The 27,803-nt window shown below is 39.6% G+C and overlaps 1 protein-coding gene across 1 annotated transcript; it reads right to left on the reverse strand.

The window, feature by feature from the left end:
* Positions 1-579: 579 nt before the first annotated feature.
* Positions 580-27,803, reverse strand: MEP1B (meprin A, beta). The gene is made up of 15 exons (XM_009585883.1): positions 27,741-27,803; positions 22,964-22,982; positions 22,728-22,778; positions 22,580-22,623; positions 21,481-21,559; positions 20,261-20,378; positions 15,880-16,058; positions 14,169-14,387; positions 10,842-10,994; positions 9,862-10,077; positions 6,924-7,391; positions 5,013-5,195; positions 4,296-4,560; positions 1,536-1,737; positions 580-597 (listed from the first exon to the last, which is right to left on the reverse strand). Exons 1-15 carry the CDS (start codon positions 27,801-27,803, stop codon positions 580-582), a joined length of 2,277 nt encoding a protein of 758 aa, XP_009584178.1.

The raw sequence follows: 27,803 nt of genomic DNA on the forward strand, positions 1-27,803 counted from the left end.
TCCTCATTATAGTCTCTGTTGTGACTTCCTTATTAATGTTTGTGTGTCTGTGTGGTTAATTTATCACTTTCCTCATTAGTTGTTATTTCTTTTATAGCGAGTAGATCACAACCAAATAACTTAATGAACCAGACGCTCCCACACTCCACATACCCTCACACTACAGAGTGACAGCTGTTGCAGGAGTCAGAACCACTGGGGCCCACGTGATTACAGGGTCCAGCTCCCTTTTATTGTAGACATCTGTATCATGATAAGATAGCAAACCTGGACTTCACTGTGTTGATTGAAAGTCAGGATGCAGTTTTACATGTTTTCATCATGTTCAGGTAGACTAAAGGACAGGGCAGGCATGTCACACAGGGTATTTCCATCTTTCTCCATTGCATGGTGATACGCAACACTGTCAGACACTTTACTGACTTTAGCACAGTACTTTATCCAGATGATGAATTATTTTCCAGGCTTTACAAACCTTTATCATGATGGTTGAGATAAAAGTAACAGAAAGAATGATGACGTAGTTGTGGTTTTTCAGTGATGTTCATCTTCTGTCTTTGATGCTTGTTTGCACTATCTTCAGAAAGATGTTTTATTCTAAATGGGAAAAAAACCCCAACAAACCCACATCTCAAAAGCATGTAGGAAAGGGAAATACGTGTATAATGTAAGAGTGTTACTTACAAAGAAACTAAAATAATTTCTTGTAAGGCCATAAAGTAACAGTGTCAAGTATCTGGCATTGCACAGAGGCACTGCACCTCAACAGGACATCACATAAAGAATACTAGGGCAAAATTAAAAATGGAAGTCTGCTCTCCAGAAGGCCATTCCTCTTCAGTTTGCTTACAAAATTTCTCCTGTGCCTTGTGAGTCCCCCTAAGCTATGTCATTCTTATTATTTCCAAGATTAAATCTCTGTTTAAACTAAGAGTCCAGATACCTGGGACTTTATGAAACTTCCTATCAAAACCTGCCCAAATTTCTCTGTTATTCACTACATGTCCTTTCTGACCCAGTAATTCAGATCATTTTAACCTGCTGTGTTCTTTTAGCTCTCCTTAAGTCACAATTTCCATGGCTACTTTGTTCCTTGCATAAAAAATGGCCACTGAATAGGGAAACTGATTTTTAGATTTGCTTTTTGTTTTGACATTTTGGGTTGGGTTTTTTAGCACCATGGTGTTTTAAAGGGAGCTCTTTAGTAGAAAATGCAGTAATAGATGAAATACAAGTCCACTAAGTGGAAGATATGGTTTAGTTACAAATTGAAGATGAGCCCCTTTGTTCACACTCTCCCACTCAATGTAGGCTGCCATCAAGGCAGTAAGAGTGGTGGGGTGGAGGAGGAGAACAGGTTTTGAATGAAGTGGCTTTTTGGTGTTTAATAAATTAGTAGCACTTAATGGAGCTCTTTAATTCCTAAGCTGAAGTCTTCAGACTTTAAAAATGTGACATCCTCCAATTTACTTTTACTGGATTTGTTTAGTCTTAGTATATATACGTATAATTGTTGAAAAAGGCAAAATACTTACTTCTTCTAGAGTCAGGCTCTCACCATTTTCCTTTCCTTGGCTGTATTTCTTTTTAAGGCACACCGCGGTTGTGATAGTGACAATAAGCATTACAACAAATACAGCTACGGTTGAAGAAACAGCTATTATAGTATTTTCTTGAGTTGAGCCTTTCCTTTCACACTTTTCTCCCATGTACCACCAGTTGTCACCTGCTGGACATCTAGAAAGTAAAAGAACAAACATGCGGTATCATCTAAAGATTAAAGGCATGAAAAGGGCTACTTAAAAAAAAAGCATCTCTGATGCACTGTTTCTATATCCCAAAGTGTAATGAAGTTATCATCTTAAAATGGACTTCTATTTTAAAGTTGTCTCGAGTGGCTTACTGTCCTTACACATCTGGATGTGCTTCTTTCAGCTTCCCACTGTTTTCCCGCTCATGTCTTTGGAGAGAGCCTTTGCCAGAAATCCCAAGCGTTATCCTGATCCTTTTGACTGCTTAATGCTCGGCCACAGCTGATCTGTAGAGCTGCTGCTACAGAATGGTCATCTTGCTGTTTTCCCGCTCATGTGTTTGGAGAGAGCCTTTGCCAGAAATCCCAGGTGTGATCCTGATCCTTTTGACTGCTTAATGCTTGGCCACAGCTGATCGGTAGAGCTGCTGCTACAGAATGGTCATCTTTTGCTACCGATAGAGATGCCCTCTGGATCACTCAGTTCACTTATCTGCTTCCTTTTCCTTGAAGTTTATAGCACTTCTGTTGATAGAAAACTCACTTTCTTCTCCATGAAACTGATACCTGTCACTAGGACCACTGTCATGTAATATTTGCTTCCACTACTACTGTTACCCTCATATCCTGATGCAATTCTGCCTTTTGTCACGCTCAACTTTTACACAAAGCCCTTCTAACTTCTTTACTCAGACAATTTAAAAAAAGCTTTTGTAGGAAGGAGTTGAATAAGCTCCTAGGGCAAGTGGTTGAGAAGCTTTACACTGCTATTTTTTATCCAATCAAGCCACATTTACCACCCTCCAGAAAACTTCATCCACCTGTTTCCTCACATGTTCTTTGCTTTTTTAATTCTAAGCTCACCTTATCCAGCAATTCAAACCTGTGAGATAAACAGGGTGGAGACCATAGGCCAGACTCCCAAGGCATCTCTGACCAGACAGCAGCTGAACCAAAGCTTAGGTGCAGGAATTCCCCAGTTCTAGGAGTGAGCTGGCCGAAGATGTTCCCACCACATTCCCTTTTCCCTGCTCAGTACTTCTCCACTAGTAGATATGGTACGTTCTGATTAGACCTTCTCGTTGCCAGAAGGGGCTTATTTTCAAATTTAAAGAACTTGTATGAGCTGCCTCTGCCCTCCTCCAAGAAGAAGGTAAGAAAAGAAATTAACGTCCTAGCAGTCATCTGGTTTTAGGACTAAAAACAACCTCCAGGCCTTGATTCCTTCACCTTATCCAATATCACTATCAGCTCCGGAACATTTTATAGTGAGCATATGAGGGTCCCAATGATCTAACTGAAAAAAACTATATGTGCTGTTGAGTGCACATCTGCCCTACCTTTCTAACCCTGGTTGTTCTTAATGTTATTGTTTTTCTAGTTCCTGTCTAAGCCATTTATTCAGAACTATGTGTTCAACCCTGAAAATAAGTCCGTTTGCAGTGCGCTGCAAGGATACTGACTGTTGGGGGACTTCATGTGATCTGCTTAAACAGCGTTATGTACCACATCCCCCCTTGTTTCCCAGGAGAAAATCGGAGCGGAAACTGACTGCTAATCACACACTTCTCTAGGATGGAAAGTAGGTCACATAGGCACTAGAGCTTCAAATAGTCCAGAGATGTCAGAGAATAGATGTTTTCTTTCCATAATTTCGAAATCAGGCATAACATTCAGCATAACTTTCTTTTGTCTTCTTGGAACAGCTTCTTGACATTTACTCATATTTGTGACCTGCTTCTGATGGGTTGCACAAGAATTGTTTTTCGAAAGGTTTCTAAATGGGGAGATATAGCACTTAATGAGTCATCCTGACTCTTGTTGCTCTCGGCCTTTAGACGTTTGCCTCACAGCACTCCCCCAGTCTACCTGCCCTGGCACAGCATCACATACGGTTACTATCTTCAGCCCTAGAGCTTGTTTGAGAGCTGGAACGACGCTGATCTGCCAGGTGGGTTACATAAATGTATCCACAGAGAATTAAATAAAAGTTCATATTAATTTTCTTGCAAGGCAAAAAATCTTTTTAGTCCTCAGCCTTCATCTCGGGTTTCAAAGGCGAGCAACTACACTTTGGTAATTCATGGTCATAATTTACACTACACAATATTTCTGAATCAAATTCTAAAATAACGTCTATGCTGCTTCTTGCCTGTGAAGTATTAAACATCTTTTCTACTGATATAAATGTTATTTTGTTTCAACTGCATTTATATTTAACTCATAAAATTTGCTATAGGGACTTCTAAGGAGATGCACAGCCCATTTTATAACATTGGACTAGTACATTACTGAAAATGATAAATACATTTAAAATATAATTTACAGGGAAGTCAAGCAGAGTACTTCAAAGTGGTCAAGTGCTGAGGTTAGGAGCTTTGCTGCCCAAACTGGTCATAAGTTTAGTCTCGCAGTAGCAGTTGGAAATATTTACCTTAATCAGCTATAGTCTGTCTTTCCTTTCATTTGGAACAAAGATTTATTCTACTAGAAACTTTCATTACTCATCCCAAAACTGCATTTGAGAGTGAATAAAGGCATTTACCTGCACACTGGTGCTCTATCTACAATAACGCAGACACCATCGTTTTCACACGGGTTGTCTGGGCAGTAATCGGGAACCTCTATTTCTGGCTCTTCGGTCAGGGTGACAGAGGCTGTTGTGGTGGGTGTTGTGGTGGCAGTAGGCTCTGTGGCAGTGGTGGGCTTGGTGGTGGCAGTGGCATTAGGTTTGATGGTGTTGGCACTGGACGTATTCGTAACAAAGGTGGGTGAAACACTTGGCTGAGTTGATAGTAGATGTGATATATCTGCAATATATAAGAAATAAGGTCTTTACCTCATGTTATTTTTCCTCTTATTCTAATGATAAGTTCTAATACTAAAGAGCGAAGAGCCTGTCCACAGGTATAACGGATAAATAGTCTTTTTTACCTTTCAGGAGCATGATGTATTTTGGAAATGTCCTCTAGATTTTTTCAGAAACAGACAATTTTATTCAAAGTACTCTATTCAAAATAATTTGCACAGGATTAGCATCATTTTATACACCTTCACAAGAGACAAAGGAATTATACAGTGCATGTACCTATCCACAAATTTATCCAAACATATGATTTGACTTTAGATACATGTGTCGTTCCAAAACTGCTCATTCGCAAAGTACATCGTGTGTATTTATATCTACAACACTAGTGACTTAGTAAGTATGTGACACTCCGTGTTCACTGTATCATAAAGAATATCAGCTATATTTACATACCTTCCATTGTTAAAAGAATATAAACACTGTCTTCTTTAATAAAGTTGCGGCTTTTAAGTCTCTGATGAGTTAAGAAGGCACTCGTTCCACTTCCTGGACCTCTCATGAATGTAGTTCCATTGGGAAAAGATGCTATGGATCCCACTTTATCTGGCCTATCCCAAAAATAAGTTGACGAGGAAGCTGGAAAAAAAAAATTAACTGAGTGTGAGTGTGGGACCACTCTGGATTTCTTTCTCAATAGGGTCCCTTCCTTCTCAGATGACCTCTTCTGCAAAGTAGTACTGAGGCCTCTCTCAACAACAAAGACACACTGCGTCCTACTTTGCCTGCTTCTGCTTAGTTGCTCATGGATATCGTGAATATGGAGAAGACAATAAATTACCTGAAACTCAAGGAGTAGGAGCAATGCTGAACCTGCCTACAATATTTGCAGATTTTTTTGCCTGAGATTCCACACTGATGAGATGCATGAGACAACGGAGATCTTCAATGGCTTGGTTTAGCCTGAGGTATTGAGAAAAGAGCCTGCTGGAGATGAGGTTATTGCAGAGCTAGTTGAAAACCTGTTTTGTTTTGGTTTTAGTTCTTTTGAAGTGTAGCAGGCAAGAAGATGAGTAGCACATGACTCATCTGTAAAATGAATTAATTCAGTGCTTCTCAAAAAAGAGCATTTCTTGATGTGGATGTAGGGCAGAGGGTACTTGAACAACCTGAACCGTCACAGGCCACTGATGTCCCCTCCATCAAACCCTTTTCTAAATCTCAAAGTTGAGCCTGATTGTCTGTGAAAGTACCTGACAGAGGGAGAAGAAATTGCCTGATCCAACACCTCTTCTGGTTAGAGAAAGGATAGGAGTTACAAGGCTTCTCCTGGGAATCTGTGGCTATTAGCAATAGATGAATAAACAAGGGAGAAGGAGCAGAGTGCAAACAGACTGCATGTCCACAGGGTCAGGTAAGGAAAAGGGCTGAGCCCTCTCGTCGTAACAGCAGAGAGCACGGGGAAAATGTCAAACATCTATGGAGGACCTGGTGAGATGCGTCTTTCATTTACAGGGGAGGACATTTAGTCTTTCTAGATTACCCGCATTGTTTTCACATAGAGACAGTGTGGAAATAGAAAAATGAATGTAAATCATAAAATTTTTAAAATAATACTGTGAATTAGACATTTTTGTGCCTTCCTTCCTTGACTGATGTTACGGTCTGAAAGCCCAGGAAACTAATTCAGTGGTGGAGGTGGTTTCTTTTGGCAAAACTCTTACATCAATGCAGAAAGTCATTTTGGCCTAAATCCAATCTTAATCCAATGATGAATATGGGGTTTTTCTTTAATATCTCTCTTTATAGAGATTACTACCATTTCTCAGAGTTACATCTTTACCTCAACTGCCTCCTTTCCAAGTTATTGTGGACAATTGCTCCTTATCTTCTCATACCTTGAACTTGTACAGATTGTGTAATACGAATCAGTACTTTGCCCATCTGGAGATTTCTGCTGACACCACTGTACCTTTTACAAGGAGGGAGGGGATTTGTTAATGGCTGCACTTTTATCTGGTATGAACTCTGTGTATGGTTAACTCAGTATTTTTCTTTTCTTCTGGAAAACTTCCATTCTAATTGAAGCAGATAAAAATGCATCTTCACAGAGCATATGAAAGAAATTTTAGGAGTGGATTATCCTCCTATTTCTTATGCAAATCAATTTTGAAATCCAGGGTCCCAGCTTAACCTACTTGTATGTTCAATTTTTTCTTGTCTGTGGATCAATTATAGTGTTGCTGCAAACAAATGAAATATTCCAGAAGCTAAAAAAAATGCACTAATTTACACAAAAAGAAAATTTGACTCCTTATCTTTTGGCTGTTTTAAACGTACTGGATAGCACATCTGATTTTAACTAACCTGATAATTTCAGAGGGTCAGTTGTTATACTTCTTTGGTTTGACATCCGTTGACGAATATCAGGATGCTGGTCAAGCAGGATCATGGTACCTTGTTGCCATGCACAGGGCCATTGCAACTGATCATCATTTGCTCCAGAAATCAAGTACAAGTACATTGCTAAATTAAATGGGTTATCAGTGGTACCATTTACATACAAGCTGACCTGGAAAGCATATCCTTTACTGGAGTAAAAAGGTGGACTGTATATTCTTCCTGCTGCCCCTGCTGGACTTGTGTTGAGGAGATGTGTGAAATTTCTGATATGCCAGACGTGGTGGGGACACTGAGTTTCTGACAAATTGATGTCGTCAATAGAGAGGCCTCCGTTTGATAAGCCACTTCCTCTCAAGCCTTGAAACACGACCTGGAATTTACTTGTGACATTCAAAGAAACATGATGGAGCTGCCAGTAAGTCGCAGGTGAACCTGAAAAACAAGGGTAGGGATTTCTGAGTAAGCACTACAGCCAAACACTGCACAGGTCTACAGACCCTATACCAACGCTATGTAAGAATTTCTCAGTTCCACCAGTGCTGACGTGATGGAATATTTCTTCTCTAGATGTTACGTTTTCAGTGCAAGATCATATTTTCTCAATTCAGTTTTTCAACAGATTTAACATGTTTAATATGCATAGCAGGTCTTTAATTTGAGTGAAAACAGTGTTAACGGTTTTTAAGACTGCTTTTTCTTTTATATTGTTAAAGAACTTTTCATTAAATTAGTATAAATGTAGTGATAATTAAATGCACAAAAATGGCTGTCACCTGTATTATTAAAAAGAAAAAAATTCAAAGCAAAGTGTATTCAAATAACTGAATAACAACATGTCTCAACAAAAAATGCTACAGAGGATTCTGGGAGCCTAGAACTACAAGACTTGTTCATTCAATTGTTTTTGTATATTTAAATGGCTTGTCAGAAGTTTGTCTATGCAGAAGCACTATCCACCCATCAAATGATTAATGGTTCCATGTTCAAATTAAAGCCAGTCGTTTGCAAAACCTACCTCAAGTGATAAAACCTCACTGTGAGTCTGATGCTGCATCCAAAAGTGCCTGCACTAGCAAATTCCACTTGACTCCAAGAGCAGCGTATGCAAAAGCAAAGACCTCTGCACAGGGGCCTTGTAAGGCAAGTGAAAGTAGGACATCCTTTGTTAATAGTATGTACAGCAAAACAGTTTCTTTTGCTGTCTCGTTTATGTTCACTTGCATGGAAGATCAGACTTCCAGCTGCATTTACAGAATAGGCAGTGCCAATCCCAGGTACAGAACCCATGCTTCGCTTTCCTAAAAATTCTAAACACAACACAATGGATCTCAGATATAAGTTTTAATTTCTTGCCTTTTTTCATTACTATTATAATTAGGAGGAAAAAAATAAACCCAGAAACAAGAACAAAAGCACCCCCCTATTTTCCATTAAATTGCCTTCTGCATTGACCAAAGCTTTTGAACTGCACAGATTATATGCAAGACTGGGGTTTCTGACTCATGTTCAACGAGCAGACCAACTGCTGTGCTGTAAAATGTCCCACTCCCGCAGCCTCCCCTGCTCCCGGCTGAAGGCAGCCACAGCAGCCGCAGACCAGCAGAAAGGGTTCAGGGCTTGTCCCTCAGCCTCTCGAGCATGGTGGATCAGTGCAAACCCATGAGCAAGTCAGCCAGGATGTCAGATCATGGCTGGAAAGGGCTGTGGTGTTCCAGTCTGTTGACTCTGTGTTGGTGAGGGTAACTTCTCACATGAGAGAAGTGAGACAGCTTGGGGAGAAATGATCTCTTTACCAGAGATTGTCAAAGTAGGGTGCCCATTTGGACACACATATCAGATCAGACACTTAAAAGGAAATTATGGACTTGAGAAAGAGGGAATGGGAGATGGGACCTAATATACATGAAAGAGTATTTGTCAAGAGGACTGAAGTATGGAGAAATTAATCTTGGTTTCAAAGAGGGTTTGAAAGAGCTTGGAAGGCTCAGACTAATTCTGAAATTTACATCTGCCTTAGCAGCCCTGACACTTACATTCACTTATATGATTCCTGATGGCACACAGGGATGATGAAAGCATCGGGGTGAAGTAAAGAGTGGAAAAAAGAAAAGAAAAACAGGCATGAGCAGTAGCTGAGCCTAAAGGGACAAAAAGAGGCAGAAGAAGTGGACTTGATACCTATTTTGTAAAAGAACATGCTGAATCCCTTATGTAACCAGAAGACTGAACTAGTTGTAGCTGTAATAGAGACCAAATAATAGTTAAATATTTGAGAAAGTAATTTAATCATAAGGTGACTTTGGCAATTCTAGCTTAAAGAGCTCTTGTCCATTAACTGACCTCAGTTGCTCATTCTGTAGGCCAAAGGCTCCTAAACCCACAAGAACTTATTTTTCTTCAAACTACAACTCAAATAACGATCTGCTGCCCATATATTTCAGTTAAGTAATTTCAAACCTTGTTTAAAAAGGAAGTTAAATTTTATTTATCTTTTTTAAACTGGTATGTTAGGTATTCCAGAGCAGTTATACTTTCCATTTCTTTATTATTACTTTCTTATTCATTGTAATTTACTCTAATGACCAGCTTCATCTGTTGCTATTGATACCAGCAATTCTAGAACAGTTAAAATGACTGCTCATGGAATTTTAGCTATTTTGGTGAGAAAACTATCTTGATAACTCAAGAGTTTGTGATTTGTGGTAATTGATTATATTATAGAAAAATGGCTGACTGAGGATTCATCAAGTATAATTTCACCAGCAGAGAATCAATTACATAGTTAGAGAAGAAGCCAAAGAATAACACTAGGAAATGAGTCACTTTGCTAACAATATTTTCCCCAGTACTTTGAAAAGGATATTGAGTATAGATTAAACCAAAATGCAATTTTATTGTTTACCTTTTATCTCTTCAATGAGTCTCAAAGTACCGTTTGGATGGGCTGAAGTATACTCCCTGACCCAAACATACAGACGGTCGCTTTCGTGACCGCTGTTATAGAAATAGAATTGTAAGCACTGAAAGCCCCTTTTGGGATACAGAATTCGGCTCTCCAGGATAGCTGTGCTTCCTTCTGCTCCAACGCTGGTGTTGAAATGCATGAAGTAGCCAGAATCTGTCAAAAGTCAACGAGAAATGAATGGTAGAGGGGAGGGAAAACAAAATTTTCCTGGCATACCTGTATCCTTAACACTGTGTTGTAATACCGCTAGAAGACATGGTCAAGTCAGGGTCAGGGTAAGCTAGACGCCGTACAAATCCTCAGACTGAGGAACTGAGGAACTGTTACCTGTTCACATTTTCCAGAAGTGGAACTGTTCTCCTTGCAACTTTTTTCCTCATTTGCCTATCTCTAGCAATTTGTACTCAAAAGCATGGGCTCTTACTCTTTACCCAGTGCCAGTAATTCACAGTTGACTCTCTCTCTGAAGGACTGGTTTAAGCTCCTGAACTCATGAAGTTTTCTCTGACAGGTTCAGAAACAACTGGCTATATTCTCAATCAGGGCCTGAGCCCTGATAATATACATAATCCCAATCCTTTCCAAAGACTTACTGAGCAATTATTCAGAAAAAAAAAGCAGTCTTTCTGGTGTGCCTGTACCATAGGTTAGAACATTTTACACAGTTCTCGTGTCAGGATGTGACACTAAGACTAGAAAAGAGATTAAAAGAGGTAAGGACATTCAATCTTCTCAAATAAGCAGAAAATCGAATGTATCACATGATGTCCCTAAGAAGGTAGATTTATGTTGCTTAGTTAAAAAATAAACCGTAATTTGTCAACAAATAAACAGAGAACAAGGCCAAGATCGAAGTCAACTCACACGCCTCCGCAGAAAATACTTTCCAGAGAGATAAGAACAGTCTTTTCTCATACCTTTGCATTCTCCCATATTCGTGTGATCAGTATTTGGCCCAGCAGAAACCTGAGACAAACGCTGCCAATCACTGTTGTCGTCTGAACTTTGAGTCATGCCACACATATTTTCAAGTTCAAAACTGCATGTGTCCATGAAACTTAGGGAGGAGGCTATAACATTTTAAAAAAAAAAAAAAAAAAAGCTGTGAATCTCTATTACATGACATACATTTTAATTGTGAATGTCCAAAGCCAAGAGCGGAGAAAGACTAAATGCAAACACCGAATAATCAGCAGCTTCAAATACCATCAACATTCATAGTTATAATGTTCAGGAATTCAAAGCATTTGGCGATTAACACTGACATTAATAACATGTCGTCAGGACCACTCTGGGCACTTAGCAAGCACAGGAGGGTGCCAGCTAATTATCATATCACATCTTTTATTTATAAAAAGAACACTAATACCAGCCCCAACTCACCAACCTTCACACAGTCAAAAGGTCCTGAGACTTCCTGTTCATTCCTCTGCTTTTATTTGGGCCAGTCCACACATGGCCACAGATTTTGATCAAAATTCACTAGTGTATCAGCTGGAGTGCTTATTTTGAAATATAATAGAGCAGGAGTTATTTCACTGCAATAAGCAAACCTTGATTTTCAAAATGCTGAATCGAAAAAAACATTTGGCAGAGGTACATTTGGGACCGGTGGATATCTCATCTCATACAAACTTTTAAGATGTCTTGCATACAGCAAGTGAAAAATGAAGTGAAGGAATACTGTGCAGTTGAACAGGAAAGGGAAAACACTGTATGAACTGTTTTCTCTGTCTAAAGCAAACCCTGGATGGGTGAGGGAAGACACAAGTCCAGGTTTATCCCTATTCTTAGATTTGCTTCTCATTGTACCACGTCTGAGCTCTGTGTAAGACCGGCCATGATTGGAAAACAACTAAGTTTTAATAAAATGCTTCATGATTTTTGCTTTTCAAACTATGTATAAAATATTGTGGCAGGTTTAAAGGTTTAGAAAGGACCTTGAGTATCAGAAAAATCAACCTCAATGGCACGCCAAATGCTTCACTTGGGCTGTAGCTCTGGAAAGCCCTTAAGTACGAACTGCTGCCAAAGCAGTTGTACTGCTGAGATGTCTTGTACTGTCCTCATAGAAAGCTAACAATCCTCTAGGGGTTGCAAGGCTATCAGAAGTGCTGTATGACTGATGCCTTTTATGATACAGTATTGGTACGATGTTGTAAAAAACAAGAAAAGATTTTCATAGTAGATGTTATGTTATATTGGCTGCTGGAGAAAGAAAAAACTCAGCTAGGGTGTCAGCGAGAAGGTAAGCAAAAATGGAGAATTATTACATGAAAGAACTCTCTGAAATCAAAATACAAAACAAAATATGAAATCAGTTTGTCCAAACAGGAAAGCAGTAGCCTAACTACCTTAGTTAGAAAGTGCTGGCTGGCATGGAGTGGTGACCTGAACGACAGGAAGAGAGGACAGCGAGACTCAGTAGCTTAGAATCTATTTCTTAGATTAATTAATGAGATAGAGGAAGGGGGCACTGCTTGAGGGGGTTCTGAACTCCATCTGCACCAAAAGCCAGATACTTTGTTGGTATGTAATGAAAAGCTGGACTTGGAAGAAAATACATGGGGGATGAGTGATAAGTCCTAACTTCCAGTGGTTGAGGGAAACCTCACGGTCAGTTCTGTTAAGTAATATGCTAGAAGGGGAAAGCAGACTAAAATCTACTGTTACCATATGGCCTGAAAGGCAGTCCTGAAGAAGAGATCAGAACAGGCACTAAAGTATCAGTCAGGGTTTCTTATGCTGTGGGTTGGTTCTTTTCAATTTAAGAACCAAGTTTCCCATTTTTAATGCAATTTCCTAACTACACAGGCCTTTAGCAGAAATTCAGCTTAAACTTTTCCTTAAATCACGTTCAGCAACAGAAATAATATTTTGATTCCTCTGGGAGGATATCTGCCACCCAAACCATGTTTGGTGTTCTCAGTCTTCCCTCTAACCTGAAAGGATCAGACTAGGAGCTGGGTGGGCGAGGGCTGGGACGCCTGAAGCACCCATCCTCCCAGGCACAGAGGCCACTTTTAGGCAAATGGTGGGTGACCTGAAGACGACTTATGGCTCTGCAAATATCGTGCACACTATACGAAGCCAAGGGACAGACTGGGGAGCTGGGCAGATCCTGATTGCAGCGAGGGTGGTGGCAGTTTTGTCACTAATTTCAACATGACTGGGGCTTACTTCACTTGGGGAATGTGCCTATGGGTTAAGAATAAAGTTAAAATGTCACGAAGTATTTATGTAATGCACGAGAATGATGGAAAGTATATAAGACTAATGGAGAGGAAGAAGGACCCCATCCACTGTTAAAGACATCCTTAGCTGTAAGCACTTCTATAAGACCTAATTGACTGTGTGCCACGTGCTGGAAGCTAAGGCTGCATCTAAGTCTGTGTTCAGTTTAGACCCACATGAACAGCAACATTTTCATCAGAATTGTATGCCCAAAAATTGCACTGTTTTAATAAAACAGTGTGATAATTATTTAAGGCATCTGTAGAATGAGGCTTAAAATATAATTGCAAACCAGTACTCACTACTTGGGATACAGAGGCAGTGAAGTAAAAGTTTTCATCTGAGCACCAGGGCACATTTGATGCAGTCACAATTACAGAATTATATTCCAATTTGGTAACAGGATTATCTACATTTCTCTGTCTCTTACTTTCACTCAACTTTCTAAAATAAATCCCACATGAGCAAAATAACTCTTTTGACCACTTTTGTAAAGACTGGGTTTGAAACTAAAAATAAAAATTCTGAAAGCTCATATTTTCTTCATAACAGCATCTGTACGCTATTTGCATGAACACACACTCTGTCTCACAGATTGCATGAGAGCGGAGTAGGTGCGATAGCCACAGCAAAGATACTCATTTCTGTACAGTGTCTCAGCAACAGCTGCGGAATAATGGGAGAAAAACCAAAAAGCTTTGTGCAGAAGCACACGTTTTAAACAGCCACCCAAGGGATGAAAAGAAATCAGCTGCTGAGTGAAGCTGGTTTTTAACTAAAGGTCAGATAAAATTGCACAGAAAACTCTGCTACACAGCAGTGTTTCTGCAGGAGGGCTATGTTATTTCTAGCTGTACCATTATTTCTGGTGTTTTTAACACAATTCACTTCTCCAAATATGTTAGCATCTTTTTCACTTGTCCCTGGATGTGTCCAGCATGTATGTATCATCACCCCCATTTCTTTCAAATGCCAGAAGCAAAAAATGTAAAAGAAATGGAGAAACTTACAGCAATTGTAGAGCCGGTTCAGTTTCTGGAGATCATAACCACTGAAATCCATTCGCTGTCCTATTACATCCATGAAGTCCGGTATGTTAGTGACGATGGTGGGTTCAGTTCCGTTCCTGAATGCATTTTGGCTATAGTGCATCACAGAAGTATAGTCATAGGGAACATTCAGGGAGTCTGATGTTTTATCATCATATTTTTTGAAATTATGTTCTCTGCCTAAATGGGAAAAATAAAGGGAAAGATTGTTTATTGCCCAAGAAGACCAAGTTTTGATGTACAGACTTAAAGTGACAGAGAATCCATCAGATCCCCAAGTATTTTTTTGTAATTGTTTCCTCGTACTTACTCTGTAAAACTACTTTATTTCTAGTCTAGAGTTATTTACTTTCCTCTTTCAGTCACTGGAACATAACATGATGGCTTCTGCTGGATGAAGGAAAGCTTTTTGCTACCAGAAATCTTTTCCATGTGAAACTACTTGTAGTTTCCATGTGAAACTACTTGTAGCCTTGATAGGCTACTGTTTCAGTACCCAAATATATGCATTTTGCAACTGTAATGCCTCCCTGTTTCCAATCTGTATTCTCTGATGTTTAATTGCTGGTCATTTTAGCTTGCAATAAACAAGTTAGTGTTGTCATCAGATAAGCTTCCGGAATTTAACTTTACAGATATTTTCTGGAGTATAAGCAAAAAAACATTACTAGCTACCCAAAGGAAGGTAAAGTTTTGAATGTTTTAAGTTACTCAAAATACAGTAACTGTATTCTAGTCAGTGTAAAAAAACTGCAGGAGTTTCAAACAGCTAACAGTAGTGCAACTTGTCATTAAAGAGTCAGCAAAATATGATGGAAATCAAATAACAGAGTCTAAGTCATTTTCTGTAATATATACTTGCATATGCACCTGACTATCGATCACAACTAAAAAAGAATGCATTAGATTTAATCATTATCTGTTTTTTCAGTCTTCTGAGTGTACCTGTGTTAGGAAAGCATCAAGTCTGTGTATATAACTTTGTTTTTGAACTGCCTGAAAGTCACAGGGGACAACGGCAAGCTGAAGAGGCAGAGACCGAGCAGAGTCCCGAGGAACCCCGTGCCGGCTGTCAGGCTCGTGCCAAATACGCCAACACTTACATTCACAAGCTGCATCGCCGCAGTAACCGCTCGTGTGATGCGGACCCTGAAAGGCATCTCTCCTTTCTGCACACCCTCTCTGCGTGCTCTGCCGTCTCAGCTCTGCTGCCCGCACCGGGTGTAGTGGCCAGGGAGAAAGAGGACGACCCGTGTTTTCACTGGAGATTTTCTACTGGCTTTGGTCGCACTGGGTTTTTCAGAATGGGATTTTTTTTCAATTACTTTTGTTTTGTTAAGGGCTCCCAGAGTAACAGGGCTTTTAGAGCATTCATTTAAACAAACTAAATTATTCTCTTCTGTTGCTCTGCTGTACAACATGTGGCATAACAGGACTCAGATCTTTAGTTAGGACTCTGGGAACTGCTGTGGCACAAGCAATAACCACAGCAACAACAAGGCTTTCTGTCACAAATAGGTGTCACCTGATATTTAATTTATTGATACGCTGGCTTTGAAAACTAAATACAGGTGAGAAAATAGTGTGGCCACCAAAGGATAGCTGGAAGGGATGTTCCACAGCTAAACCCCCTACACCAGAGTCTGAAAGGAAAAGCAGTGGAGTGACTGACCAGGCTGAATCCTGTCCCAGATGATGGACACGTAGTCATCCCGGTCGGACCGTGACTGCTCATGCCAGAATCCCAGGGCATGCAGGAACTCGTGCTGGATCGTCCCGATCCTGTCACAGTTGGTTCCGATGGAGAGCTGCTGCAACCCCTCTTGGAGGTTTCCCACAGAGGACCAGCAGCTAGCATTGAAAATGAGAGAGGGCTCTGTGAGGTGCATACCATCCCCATGCCACGTGAACTCCAGAATCAGTCTGTTCAACAGGTATATTTTTAACTTGAGTGTTGGAGTTACATTTTGCTACAGAGAGCACTTTTGCATTGATCTGTTCCTTACCGGATCCTTTCCTCTCACATTTAGCTCTGTTTCGATGAACAAGCAGTTCCCCCGCTGTGGCTGTATTGTTTTTAATGGATTTTCTTTAGCAGAAAAATGTTGAGCTACTTGTGACAGAAGAAAACTGATGAGGATTTCATTGGTATTCTGGTAAACATCGAAGACTACGGACACATGATTTAGAGCAATTAAGTTACTGTAAACTAACAATTTTTAGCTGGGCCACAGTGACTGTGAGTGCACTTGGAGCCTGTCCCTATCGTAAGGGAAACCAGGTTCATGCACATTCTCGCCTGTGCCATTGCAGCTGCTTCTCTCTTTATTGTTTTGGCCTTCTGCTTTGTGAGGGGCTGTGGCTGCCAGGCAAGGTACGCTTCTGCACGGCTGTGTTTACCTTCTGAAAGGCTGGCGGATTTGACAGTGCTTTTCATGAGCTCTTTTCTTTCTAGCTATTTGTGAGCTGCTGTGCTAGAGCACTTGCTGCTGACATACGCTCACAAGGAAGAGCAAAACCGCAGCTGTGCTGGAAGTTTTTATTAAAGAATAAAAAAATTCAGTGAGCTATCTGCACAAGCCAATAAAATGGCACCCCATGCCCACAAACTAGCAAGCACAGAGACTTACATTTAAATTGATATTTTATGCAGCAAATAAATCAACACTTACCCAATGAAGTCCATAAAATTAATCGGGCACAAAATATGCCATAGGATTTGCAGTCCTCTCACCCCAGAAATTTAAAAACACAAGCATACCATGCGCTTTTGAACTCTGTAACTTATTAGTGCAACATATTCCCCAGTATTTCTTTTTCCACAAAGCAGCACAGGCCTTGGCTATTGATTACTCATTAAAATCACAGCATGAGACCTGGGAAGGAGCACATGTGGCATCCATGATTTCATGGGCTTCTCTTGAACAAGGCCTCATATCGATCATGCAGCTTTTTCTGGTTGTGCAGAAGTCTAAGAAGTCCATCAGAGTTCTGGGTCCACCTCATACCAAAGCAGCTGCCTCTGGCTTCACAGCTGCTGCGCAGAGCACAGCAGGCTACAGGCACATCCAGGACACTTGGCAAAATTAGCATCCAAACGCCAGGGCATGCAGCTTCCCCTTGCCTTCAGCCTGCCAAATGCCTACGACACCATCGTTCTGCAGCTGCAGAGGGAGTAAATGCTTGGTCTGTGTCGCCCAGCACTGAGATAGGTGAGTGGGACAGGGCACTCCAGAGCAACGGGCACCTGGAACTCCATGTTAGCACCGTCTTTAGGAGGGAAGAAAATGGGGGGAAGTCCCAGCTTCCCCAAGTGTGTGAGAGCCGTATCTCCCCTGATCCAATGTTTTCTGCATTGCTAGTTGCCCTAGCAGAGGCTAGAGGACTAATCCCATCAGCCTTCTTTTTGGAAGATGGGCTATAAGTAGATACATGCCATCAGTAGTGATGATACCAACTAGAAACCCTATTCTCCAACTGCCAGCACTTATTTGAGGCACATTTTTATACTGACGTCCTGCTAGTAAATAACTTCCCATAGTATCACATATCACCAGTATCAGCACACAGAGACTTTGACTTACCAGCACCAAGCTGGTTAGCCAGGGATCTGTATCAATCCACTTTTGCATGGGTTCCCTTTGTCATGTGCCACAGTGGCAAAGAGCTGAGGTGACCTCCCAGGAGAGCTCCATGAAAACCTGATTTCCCATGTGGAAATACTAGAGACAGGGTTGATCCCCCCCTGGTCTGCTTATGATTTGACTCTACCACACCATGCTACTTTTCCTGATTCCTGAGAAGAGTAGGGAGAAATAGCACATACATTGCAGGTTCCCAGACTGTTCTGTGAGCTTTGCAGGCACCTGCTACGTCTGATGTTCCTGCATTTCTGTAATTCACAAGCATCCCTCGTGTATTTTGCTTAGCACACAGGCTGGAGTCAAGGAAAGGTCTTTAAATAGATCCACAGTCTAACCTCTGCTGCTGATGCATAGACCTGAATAGAGGGTGAGGTGAAAGGCTGTGTGCTAGAAAACCTTATATGTACCTCTACTCGCTTAGCGTTACAAATATATACCTGTTAATATAATGCAGCCAAGGCTTGGCAAACGGTAGATAAAGAATGTGGACAGGGAGAGGGCTCTTCGTACAGGAGTTGATGACACTGTGTATATATATCAGAGACTACAAACATATTTTTACACAGGGCAGTCAACACAACAAAATGGCCGCTGGCTTCTTTTGTGGCTGACTTCATTTGAATTCAGAAAGATCTTCCAGACGAGGACTATGGCCTACTACAAATCCTTTTGACACAAAGTTCCCCTACCTTCCTCTGTCTGTTTTATAGATGCAAGCCAAGATGGAAAGGCAAAGATGATTTATCATCTTTTTCTTGGTGTGATAAAACTTTATGAATCCAGCTGGTGTTGCCAGGAACTTTGTGCTCCTGTCTGCACTGTACCCTCTGGACTGAGGGCTTTAGTCTGCAGTTAGAGGAGTCCTAGCTGATTAAAAAAAAAAAAATTAGGAATGGTAGAGTGGAAATGGGTTGGTTTATCCACCTTTCACCTTGTCCTGTTATACCAGAAGTGAGGAATGGAGTGAAATGAAAGGCAGTTAATGCAGGGTCAGTCCTGACAATTTCTTTGTACAGCCCCAAGCTAGCTCACCGAAACTGGACAGACATTTTTCAGGAGACTGCACCATTTAGCTCCAATCTTTTAAAAAGTGCTGCTGAGCATTAATTGTTTTACAGATGTGTCAGCTGAGATGACAGAAACATTTCAGGGCAAGCAACACACCAGGCAGTGAGGGCAAGATATGTTATCCAACTAGAGTGACTTGTCCTCTTCGTCACCATGACTTATCTATTTTTAATAGACATATAAATGAAACATTGTGCAAAGACCTCTTACTTGCCATAGGCTAAATATTGTGGGGTTTTTTCAGGTACAATTATTAGCAAATTCAATGCATACTTTATGTGACGAAGGACTAAAAAGTTTAGCTACATGAGTTTTCCATTTGGCTCAAAAAGCTGAAGAGTCATTAGCACAGGAATATGCATTGCTCCCTAAGTCTCCACTTATACATCTTTTAGGGTCGAGTTTCAATGTCATGTGCACAGCATGAGGAATAGAAAATACAAAGAGCCAGAGACCGAAGAAATTTTGAAACAATTATCTGCTACAAATATCTCAGTACAAGCCAAAGGGAAAGGGAAACATTTCTATTATCAGAAAATCTTTCCCATTTATGAATGCATTCTCATATCAGGAAATTATTTTCTGAGAGTAAATTTCCTCACCAGGCTATCAAGCTTTTCCTGATCTCCTTTTCTAACAGAGAAATGGTTCAGCACAGAGTGGAGAATATATTTGTTCTTGTTGCACTCTTTTGACAGAGACTGTCTTAGAAAGGGAAGCAGGTGGAGCAATTTTGACTTCTTTACTGGAGTCTTACTTTGCAAAAGCTCGGGTGGAATAACATAACTATTCATCAAAAGAGGTAAATAAAGTGAAACCTCTGTAAAATATCTCAGTGCTGTGCAGCATTTAAAAATACCGCTGTTATATCTGAATGCTGGTGTGACATTGTTCAAATGCAATTCCATTTGTTATAGACAAAGAAATTCATTGTCCTGCAGTTAGAACTACCATATTTCCACTGGGATTTTTTCTTCCTAAAAACTAAGGTATACTAAGAATGACCATTTGAAAGTGACACTCCATATATCCAAAGATCAGTCAAGAAAATAATTGGCTTGTTTCTGATATCTTTTACCATGCCCAGAAAATTACCTCTTAAAGGACTTGATTACCTCTTATATTTAAAAATAAGTATCAGCAAGAAACTGTTCATTACTACCAAGTTAATACCTGTTTTGGAAACTACTGCAATTTCCAGTTAAAAAAAGACTGGAAAAACAGACACAACAAAAATACAAAATTATAATCAGATATTATATGAGTTTTAGAGTGCACACCGGCCATGAAAATAGCCTGTAGCCAAACAGGATGAGAGTTATTTTACGTTACTCCTCTTACCCACTTCCTTTGAAGACAGATATGTAATTCTTCTCCCCTTCCCAAGGTTTGAAGTCAATACAGGTTTTTAGTCGATACTGTTCAAATGCCTTGAGGATGAGTCCCTTAGCATTCATTTCTGCAAAGCAAACAGTGTTCTTGTCAATACTGAGCCAATAGGTTTGAACTATCGTCCGTATGGAGCAAGTCCTAAGGGTGAGTCTTGCTCCAGCAATCTCTGATTAAAATAAGCAGGATTTTTGCTGGATTAAGACCTGGGTAGGGACCTAAAAACTGTAAATTAGGCTGTTGTGACATTTTATCTTCCTCTTGTTTTGTTTCTGTGTAATTTTTCTTTGGTACTTATGTATAAAGTATGACATGATGAGTATATAATGCATGATAGTGCGTGGTTCTTAACTGTGTAAATTCATTCATTTACTTTGCTGAGATTTATGTGAGCAAGTATTAAACAAACAGGGAATGAAGATATCGGATTTCACCTAGTGCAGACTGCAGGCTACAGATCTCAAAGAATTTCTCCAGCACTTGAACTGCTAACATTATATCTGGGTTACCTCCTCTAAGCAACTTGTGTGGTTTCAACCCAGTTTAGATCCGAATATAAACTGGTGGGTGATTTTTTTTTCCTGTCATGTACCAGAAACCTGACACCATGTTGTGTAGTGAAGCCACAATCTCCCCATGTGGTATACAGTAAGAACTCAAACTCCATGTCACCACTTGGCTCTGCCACGCAGAGCCACAGCCGGGTGGATTCAAAGGGATGGAGACAAGCTATGGTGTGTCCCTGGCCCCACAACAGGGCACTCCACGATGTGTCGTTGCAAACTGCATTGCCTGCCAGAAGGCCAATTTGCCATCGGTGCTGTAGATGATGTAAATGGCCAGGTAAGCTTTCTTGCTTTGAAAAGATCTTCAGTGCCCTGGTTTTTCTTCTGCTTAGTAGAGTTTCATGTCTCAGACATACGCTTTTAAAACCAAATCAGTCAGCTGGGCCATAGCGATGGCAGGATAAGAACCATCCAAGAAAGGAGGTGAGACCCAGCACCAACACCAAGATGATATACCCTGCTTGTGCATACCCAGGCCCAGTCCTGCTGTGGGAAATGGCCTGCTCGAGACTTACAAGAGGAAAGATGCCACAGTATCTTTACCAACCTGTATTTAATATTTCAATCAACATGACATATAGATATTGTCAAGGGCATATACTGTACCCAGGCTATCATCAAGGACGTAGGGAATAACTTTGGGCCACCGATAGTTGTCACCAATGATGGAGTTTCGTTCCTGCATCTGAGAAAGAAAAAAAGTATGCAGTCCTCAGTAAAAAGTGATTTAGGATCAGGGACTACAATAGTGTTAAAGCAAAGCATGTCTCCTACAAGTCCATATAAGACATATAAGAAATCAAAGAGCCCAAAAACTTCAGAAGATCACTCAGAAGTCTAAGGCTTGGGTTTGAAATCCCTTCATTCCCTTCTACCGGTGTCTCCAACTTCTGCAGCATTTTCTCCATACAAGTTACCTGAGATTTTGACGTATGTGTGAGAAAAGCTTCAGCTCCTATGGGAAGCATTAAGATCTAAAGTCCTGAAAACTGTACAGAGATTAATAATTCTGTAATTTTTCATAAAGCAAGGATTTGTTCCTGTGCCCTTAGCAAGTGCTGTCCTTGATTCCACTGATATGCTCAGGCTAAAGCCGTTCACCAAAAGGGAGAGCAAAGCAGTATTGACTTTCAGGGGTACTAAACACTTTTGGGGTTTCTACTAGGTCTCTTTAGGATGTAACTTGTTATGTAAATTTTTTTTTTTTTAATGGCTCAGATAGGGATACTGGAGAGATGCTTTAAAATGTGGTATTACAGATCTGATTTTCCATTGGTTTTAGTGGATCTACTTATATGATGAAGGTTTTGCAGCACTGGTCTGTAAATTTAATTGGCTCATAAAGAATATTGTGCAGATAAATGAAGAACCTTTTACATAAACCTGTCCAGATGATGATCAGTGCTGCTGAATCTCTTAAAAGTTCAAATATAAAAAACACAGTAAAGGAAACAAGAAGCTAATAATATTGATCTAATGGCTAAACCGGCCTTATTCTGGATAATGTTTCTGCAAATGCACCCGACTCCTTCATTGTCTATGACATTTTGCAGAAATCCATCCCCAAACATTTTCAGTTTATTGTTACATACAGCATTTATTGTTAGTAGGAGCAGGATGCATTAATCATTTCCATGCCAGAGACACTTTACATTGCATAAGTCAATGACACATTTCTGGTTTTATATTTTATATTTGAACTCACCCCATCAATTTTGATGTCTCCCTCAAAAAGGTCTAGTCCTAAAGCTAAAGGGAAGAGGAGATTAACATTCAGTTATTGTATTGATCTGTGGCTACCATAATGAAAATCACCCCAAAAAATTAAGAGAGAAACTGAATTTTGAAAAAACCTTCATTGATGTCAAAGATGTCTTGATCGATTCCTCCATCTACATCTATTTCTGAAAAATAAAAAGACAAGTGAGGTAGGACATTAGCCCTTGCTGTTATCTTTATGAAGTGTGAAAATTAATGCAATAACAATAACAGTAATTATAAATCTGTGTCTGTCCTAGCGATGTTTATGAGCAGCTGTTTTTGTTGACTGCCTCCCATGCATACAAATAGATCTCTAAACAGAACTCACCAGTTGTCTCCAGAGCAGGCTGGGGAGGGGAAAGAAGAAAAGATATTATTAGAAAGGCACATAATGAAATGCAGCTCGCGTTACTCTCTCAACAGTGTTAGAGATGTGATTTAAGCTCAACTGACAACACTTAGCGCATGGCTTTGTATTGGATTGACTGGACCCACTGCCTTCTCATTTGACTGGAAATGTTTATTCGCTTATGTGCTGGTTTCGTGTCCTCCCCACTTCAGGTTGCCCAACAAGTAAGTCGCCCAGTACTGCTCCTGTGAAGCTTTCACAACTGTTTTTCTCTCACAACTCAGGCAGTGCCTAATGGCCTTTCACAAATGGGAAAAAAGAGCCGATTATTTCTATTAAATCGTATCGTTACTGTACAGAACCTATGGAAGCTATGCTTAACCTTCCCTCGTAAAGCTGCAGATGGGGGAATGGAATGAGTGGTCAGGCGTCACGCAGCAAGTCTTTGAAGGACAGGGCACAGAGTCGAGGTCACCTCAGCCCCAGCTCAGTGCCTTGGCTGGGCTCCGTTTACCTCAGCAATACCAACTCAAAGGCTGTTTGTTTCTGCAACATGTAAAATCCAATATGTAAAATTCCATATTGGAGCAAGACCATAACAAGATATACATAGCACACTTTTCCTTGCCATAACATGCCTATAGAATTCTATAGGCATGTTATGTATTAGTATTGGACTAGACACTTCACTTTGGACTGGCTTAGACATACTTGACAAAACACTGCACAACTATTTCTCACGCACTGAGTAAAATCATGAATAGCCTTTCTAAGCAATTGTTGCTGGGTAGGTTTTCCTGTTTCTCATCAGAAATCTTGTATTCATATGTTTGAAAAGAAGTTCACAAACTGAAGGTAAAAATCACTTTAAATTCTAATCTCTGACAATATAGGTTACAGATATAGCAAATTTTGCAAAGCAGGGTGGGATTTTTACTTTTATTTTTACTATAGTTCCCCCTCATATAAATAATTTGTTATCTTTCGTACATGCGGTTTTGCATGACTTATTTTTCCAGTATGATAAGCATCTGCAACCTCTATTAGAAGCAATGAACAGTACAAGATCAGAATGCTGAAAAACAGCAATAATCAAGTCCATGCAGTCCACAAGAATATTAATTTTGGTAATTTCTACTATCTATGTGATGGATAAGAAAATAGTATGGCTAGAATATTCAAGAGAGATTCAAATGCACATGTTCTTCTAGATCTGACTTTTGGCACATAATGATGGGAACAATTTTGAGGGCAAACATAACTGCGGGCCCTGAAACTGATGGGATTCATATAAAAACTTTAATGCAGAAAAAAAAAACTTCAATGAAATTTCTTCATTTGGAAAAGGTTCAGAAAGAAAGCTTTGAAATTGTCAGAATGTCCTATTTTAGCTTTTTAATGAAAGATTCATTTTCAAACTGAAATGACTGTCTTGTGAAAAAAAGCAAATGGCAGAAAAAAATATTGTAAATACAAAAGCCTGAAATCTCATTTTATCATTTTGATTCACCTGAACTAAAATTAATTCAAACTGTTGCTTCACAGTTTTTGTCAGATTTTGATCATTTATTCTGATTGCCTAAGAGGGGAAAACCATTTTTTGCCTAAGCAAGTAAAGGCTATAATTATTTTATAGGTTTAGGAGAGATAATGCCTAATTGGTATGAGCTGGCATAATCAAATGCTTAATATCTAAATGCTACATAAACAGGCAAAGTTTTTAATCAACTTCTTCTTCTGCTTCTTAATTTTCTTAATGAAAATTACCACCCACATATGTCCTTGCCCAGTCTAAAGGCAGGATTTTGACCTTGAAGTGTCGGTTACAAAAACCATTGAGTAGAATCTGTTTTCTGACCTGATTTCTCCTGAAACAGCCCTGTTTCAGTACTTCACAGTTTTAGGTGGTTTCAAAATTTGGTAGATTTTAAGATACCCGACTCTTAAAAACCCAGTGCCATTGTGGAAAAGTAACCGAGTCCATTGAAAAACTGTTTCCAGACTTGGGCAGATGCAAATGCTGAAGGATTGATTTTGACCTCACATTTCACTGAGTTAACTGGTATTATTCAGGTTTACACTGATACATGAGAAATAAGAATGGGGACTTCAGAAAAAAGAATAAGCATATAGCTGTATACAGATACAGTTTAATAAACCAAAATATCTTTTCCATAAATCTGCATTTAAAAATCCTCTTACATTCTGAAATTTTATTGCACATATATCCTCTCTTTACTTTTCATTATCACTGGATATGCATAAGACAGTATCCAGTCCACATATTCAAGTTTTGAAATGCAGCTTGTAAAACAAGCTGAAAGTACACAGGCAAAATATGGAACACACGTTTTGAAGATTTCATTTGCTTTTAAACTTCCACTCTCACACAGATTTGTGGCTAATGTGGAAGAAAAAAATGACAAGTAAAGCTAGTAATATTAAAAAATTAAAATCACATTATCATCTTTTCTATTAAAGATTTTTGATGGAGGAGAAGAATCATATCTATATATGTTGAATCCTCTTATAATCATTAATGGAGAGTAAAATGTTTCTACAGTTTCAATAATTATAATCTACAATATCAGAAAGCATAACTGTGCTAAAGGTAAAAATTGGCTAGCTCATGGAAAAGCTCCTCTATCAGCAACAAAAGTTCACAAATTGAAATCAATGTAGCTAAGTCCAGCAGTACTTTTGGTACATAAACCAAAATGTGAGTCCATGACTGAAGAATACCAAATTCAGCAATGGACTGAAATCCAGGCTGGTCCTTGGTGTCTGAAAACTGTCACTGAATGTTTTACGCTGAAGGAATCCCTTTCATCACTCCTTTCCACTTCCTTCTCAACAAAACTAGGTCTCTGGTCCTGTCAATCTCGACAGCAAAATACTCAGTTTCAAAAAGAGTATTTCTGTGTACGAGTATTACTCGTTTGAGTATCAACAGCTGCCGTCTCAATACCAGCCGGACAACTGAGAGCTAGATGATGCATTTCTAGTCTCTGAAAGTTTTGTAAATAAACAACAGATTCACAGTTCATAGTCACACATAGAGGAAGGTTATATTACCTGCGGTGTACCAAAGAGGAAACTGATTTAGTCTAACCAATGCTACTTTTAAATCTACACACACAAAAAATTCTGAACATTTATAATATTAGTCCCTAACTTTGGCAGACAACATGGTTTATGTGAATTAAGTTACATTAAAGGTTGGTCAAACCATGGCTTGTGAGCATATTTAACTGACAAATAATTCAAGTGCATATTGAACAGGTGGGAAACATCTCACCTATTTCAGTCACATAAAAAGTAGGTAAGTAGACTTACTCAGTAATCAGTGAAGAAACAGATGAGTAATTGCATACATAATTCATCTGTCCCTAAAATAGGTATGGCACCACCATGATGCCCTGGCATCTCCAGAAGATGATCCACCTCACCTAGCTTGGACAGCTATTCAAGGATGTGAAAAATTACCCAATGAAAATTTCCCTGCCTCACCATGGACTTCAGATGCAATGTAGCCAACCAATTTAGATGAGACACCCTAACTTATCAGTGTTTTCTCCAGACTATATAACTTTTAGTATTGGCATCCAGAAATACAGAAGAAGCTCCTCCTGTGCCATAAGGCACATGGAAATGAAATAATCAGCACTGGTGATCAGAAGCCCCTGTCTCACCCAGGAGCTGGTTATTACATGTCAGTTTGATGTGTGACAGGTTGTAGATGTTAGTAGCAGTCTGCATCACCCACTACATGCTTTATCAAAGCCTGCAGAGGAATCTAAACAAGGCTGAGACTTGAGTTTCCAAAAGGTTGGGAATAGAGGAACAGGTAGTCATGATGGGCAGTGGAAATACAAGGGAAATGTGAGGTTGGGGTAGTGTGGGATTCAGGAGGACTATGAGAAAGCTGGGGACATGAGGTTGACCTCTTGACTTAGGGAGATGTATGAGCGTGTGTTAGTGGAGAGGAAGGGATATCACTGCCACAGGGAGGTACTGGAGCTAGATTCATAGAATCAGACAGTTAAGTTGCATAACGTAAAAGAGATAGTTATTCCACTTAAGTAATGACACAATAAGTAATACCTTGCTCTATAGATTACCCTGAAGCTATGAACAGCTGAGATTAACTTTCAACAACCTACTGGTTTTTGTTCTCCAAACTAATTATATTGTGTATATATCAAAATTCCTGACCTCGACCATAAATTATCACAAGATGAGGAAAATGCTACATTTCACTACAAAAGACAGGAAAAACAAAATCTCAGCTGTTACTTTTTTGGCATTAAATAGTTCAGCTGGATTGGAGGAACAGAGAACAGTCATTTACAAGCACATCCAATGGCTAAAAAGGCATCAATTTCAATATCAAATATATTGTGTTATAGCAAAAACCCCCATATGTCCATTCAAATATGGAGTAGCAAAATAAATTTTAATACTTATCTTGGTTCTAACCCCAGACTTGCTATTCTGGTAATGTTACTTCGAATATTAGTGGACATTTTGCTTAGATGGGGAATGCAAGATAAGCTCTTCCCATGTATATCCAGGCCTATTAAAAATAGCGGCACTAAGACCCAGAGGAAACAGAAATCTTTCTCTTTTCCGTGCAGATGATAACAGAATTCTTATTTTGCAAAAGCAACATACTTAAGTTGTTTCCTCTCAAACTCATCTTAAGCTGCATTGTTTACTCGATCATATAAAGAATATGTATTCTCTGTTTTCTTACCTGACTCCAGACCACCTGAAGAAGAAGCCAAGTTAGGAGCACAGGCACAGAAAACCAGCCCAT

The sequence above is a fragment of the Fulmarus glacialis genome, unplaced genomic scaffold (assembly GCF_000690835.1).
Source record: "Fulmarus glacialis isolate BGI_N327 unplaced genomic scaffold, ASM69083v1 scaffold6999, whole genome shotgun sequence".
Lineage (NCBI taxonomy): Eukaryota > Metazoa > Chordata > Aves > Procellariiformes > Procellariidae > Fulmarus > Fulmarus glacialis.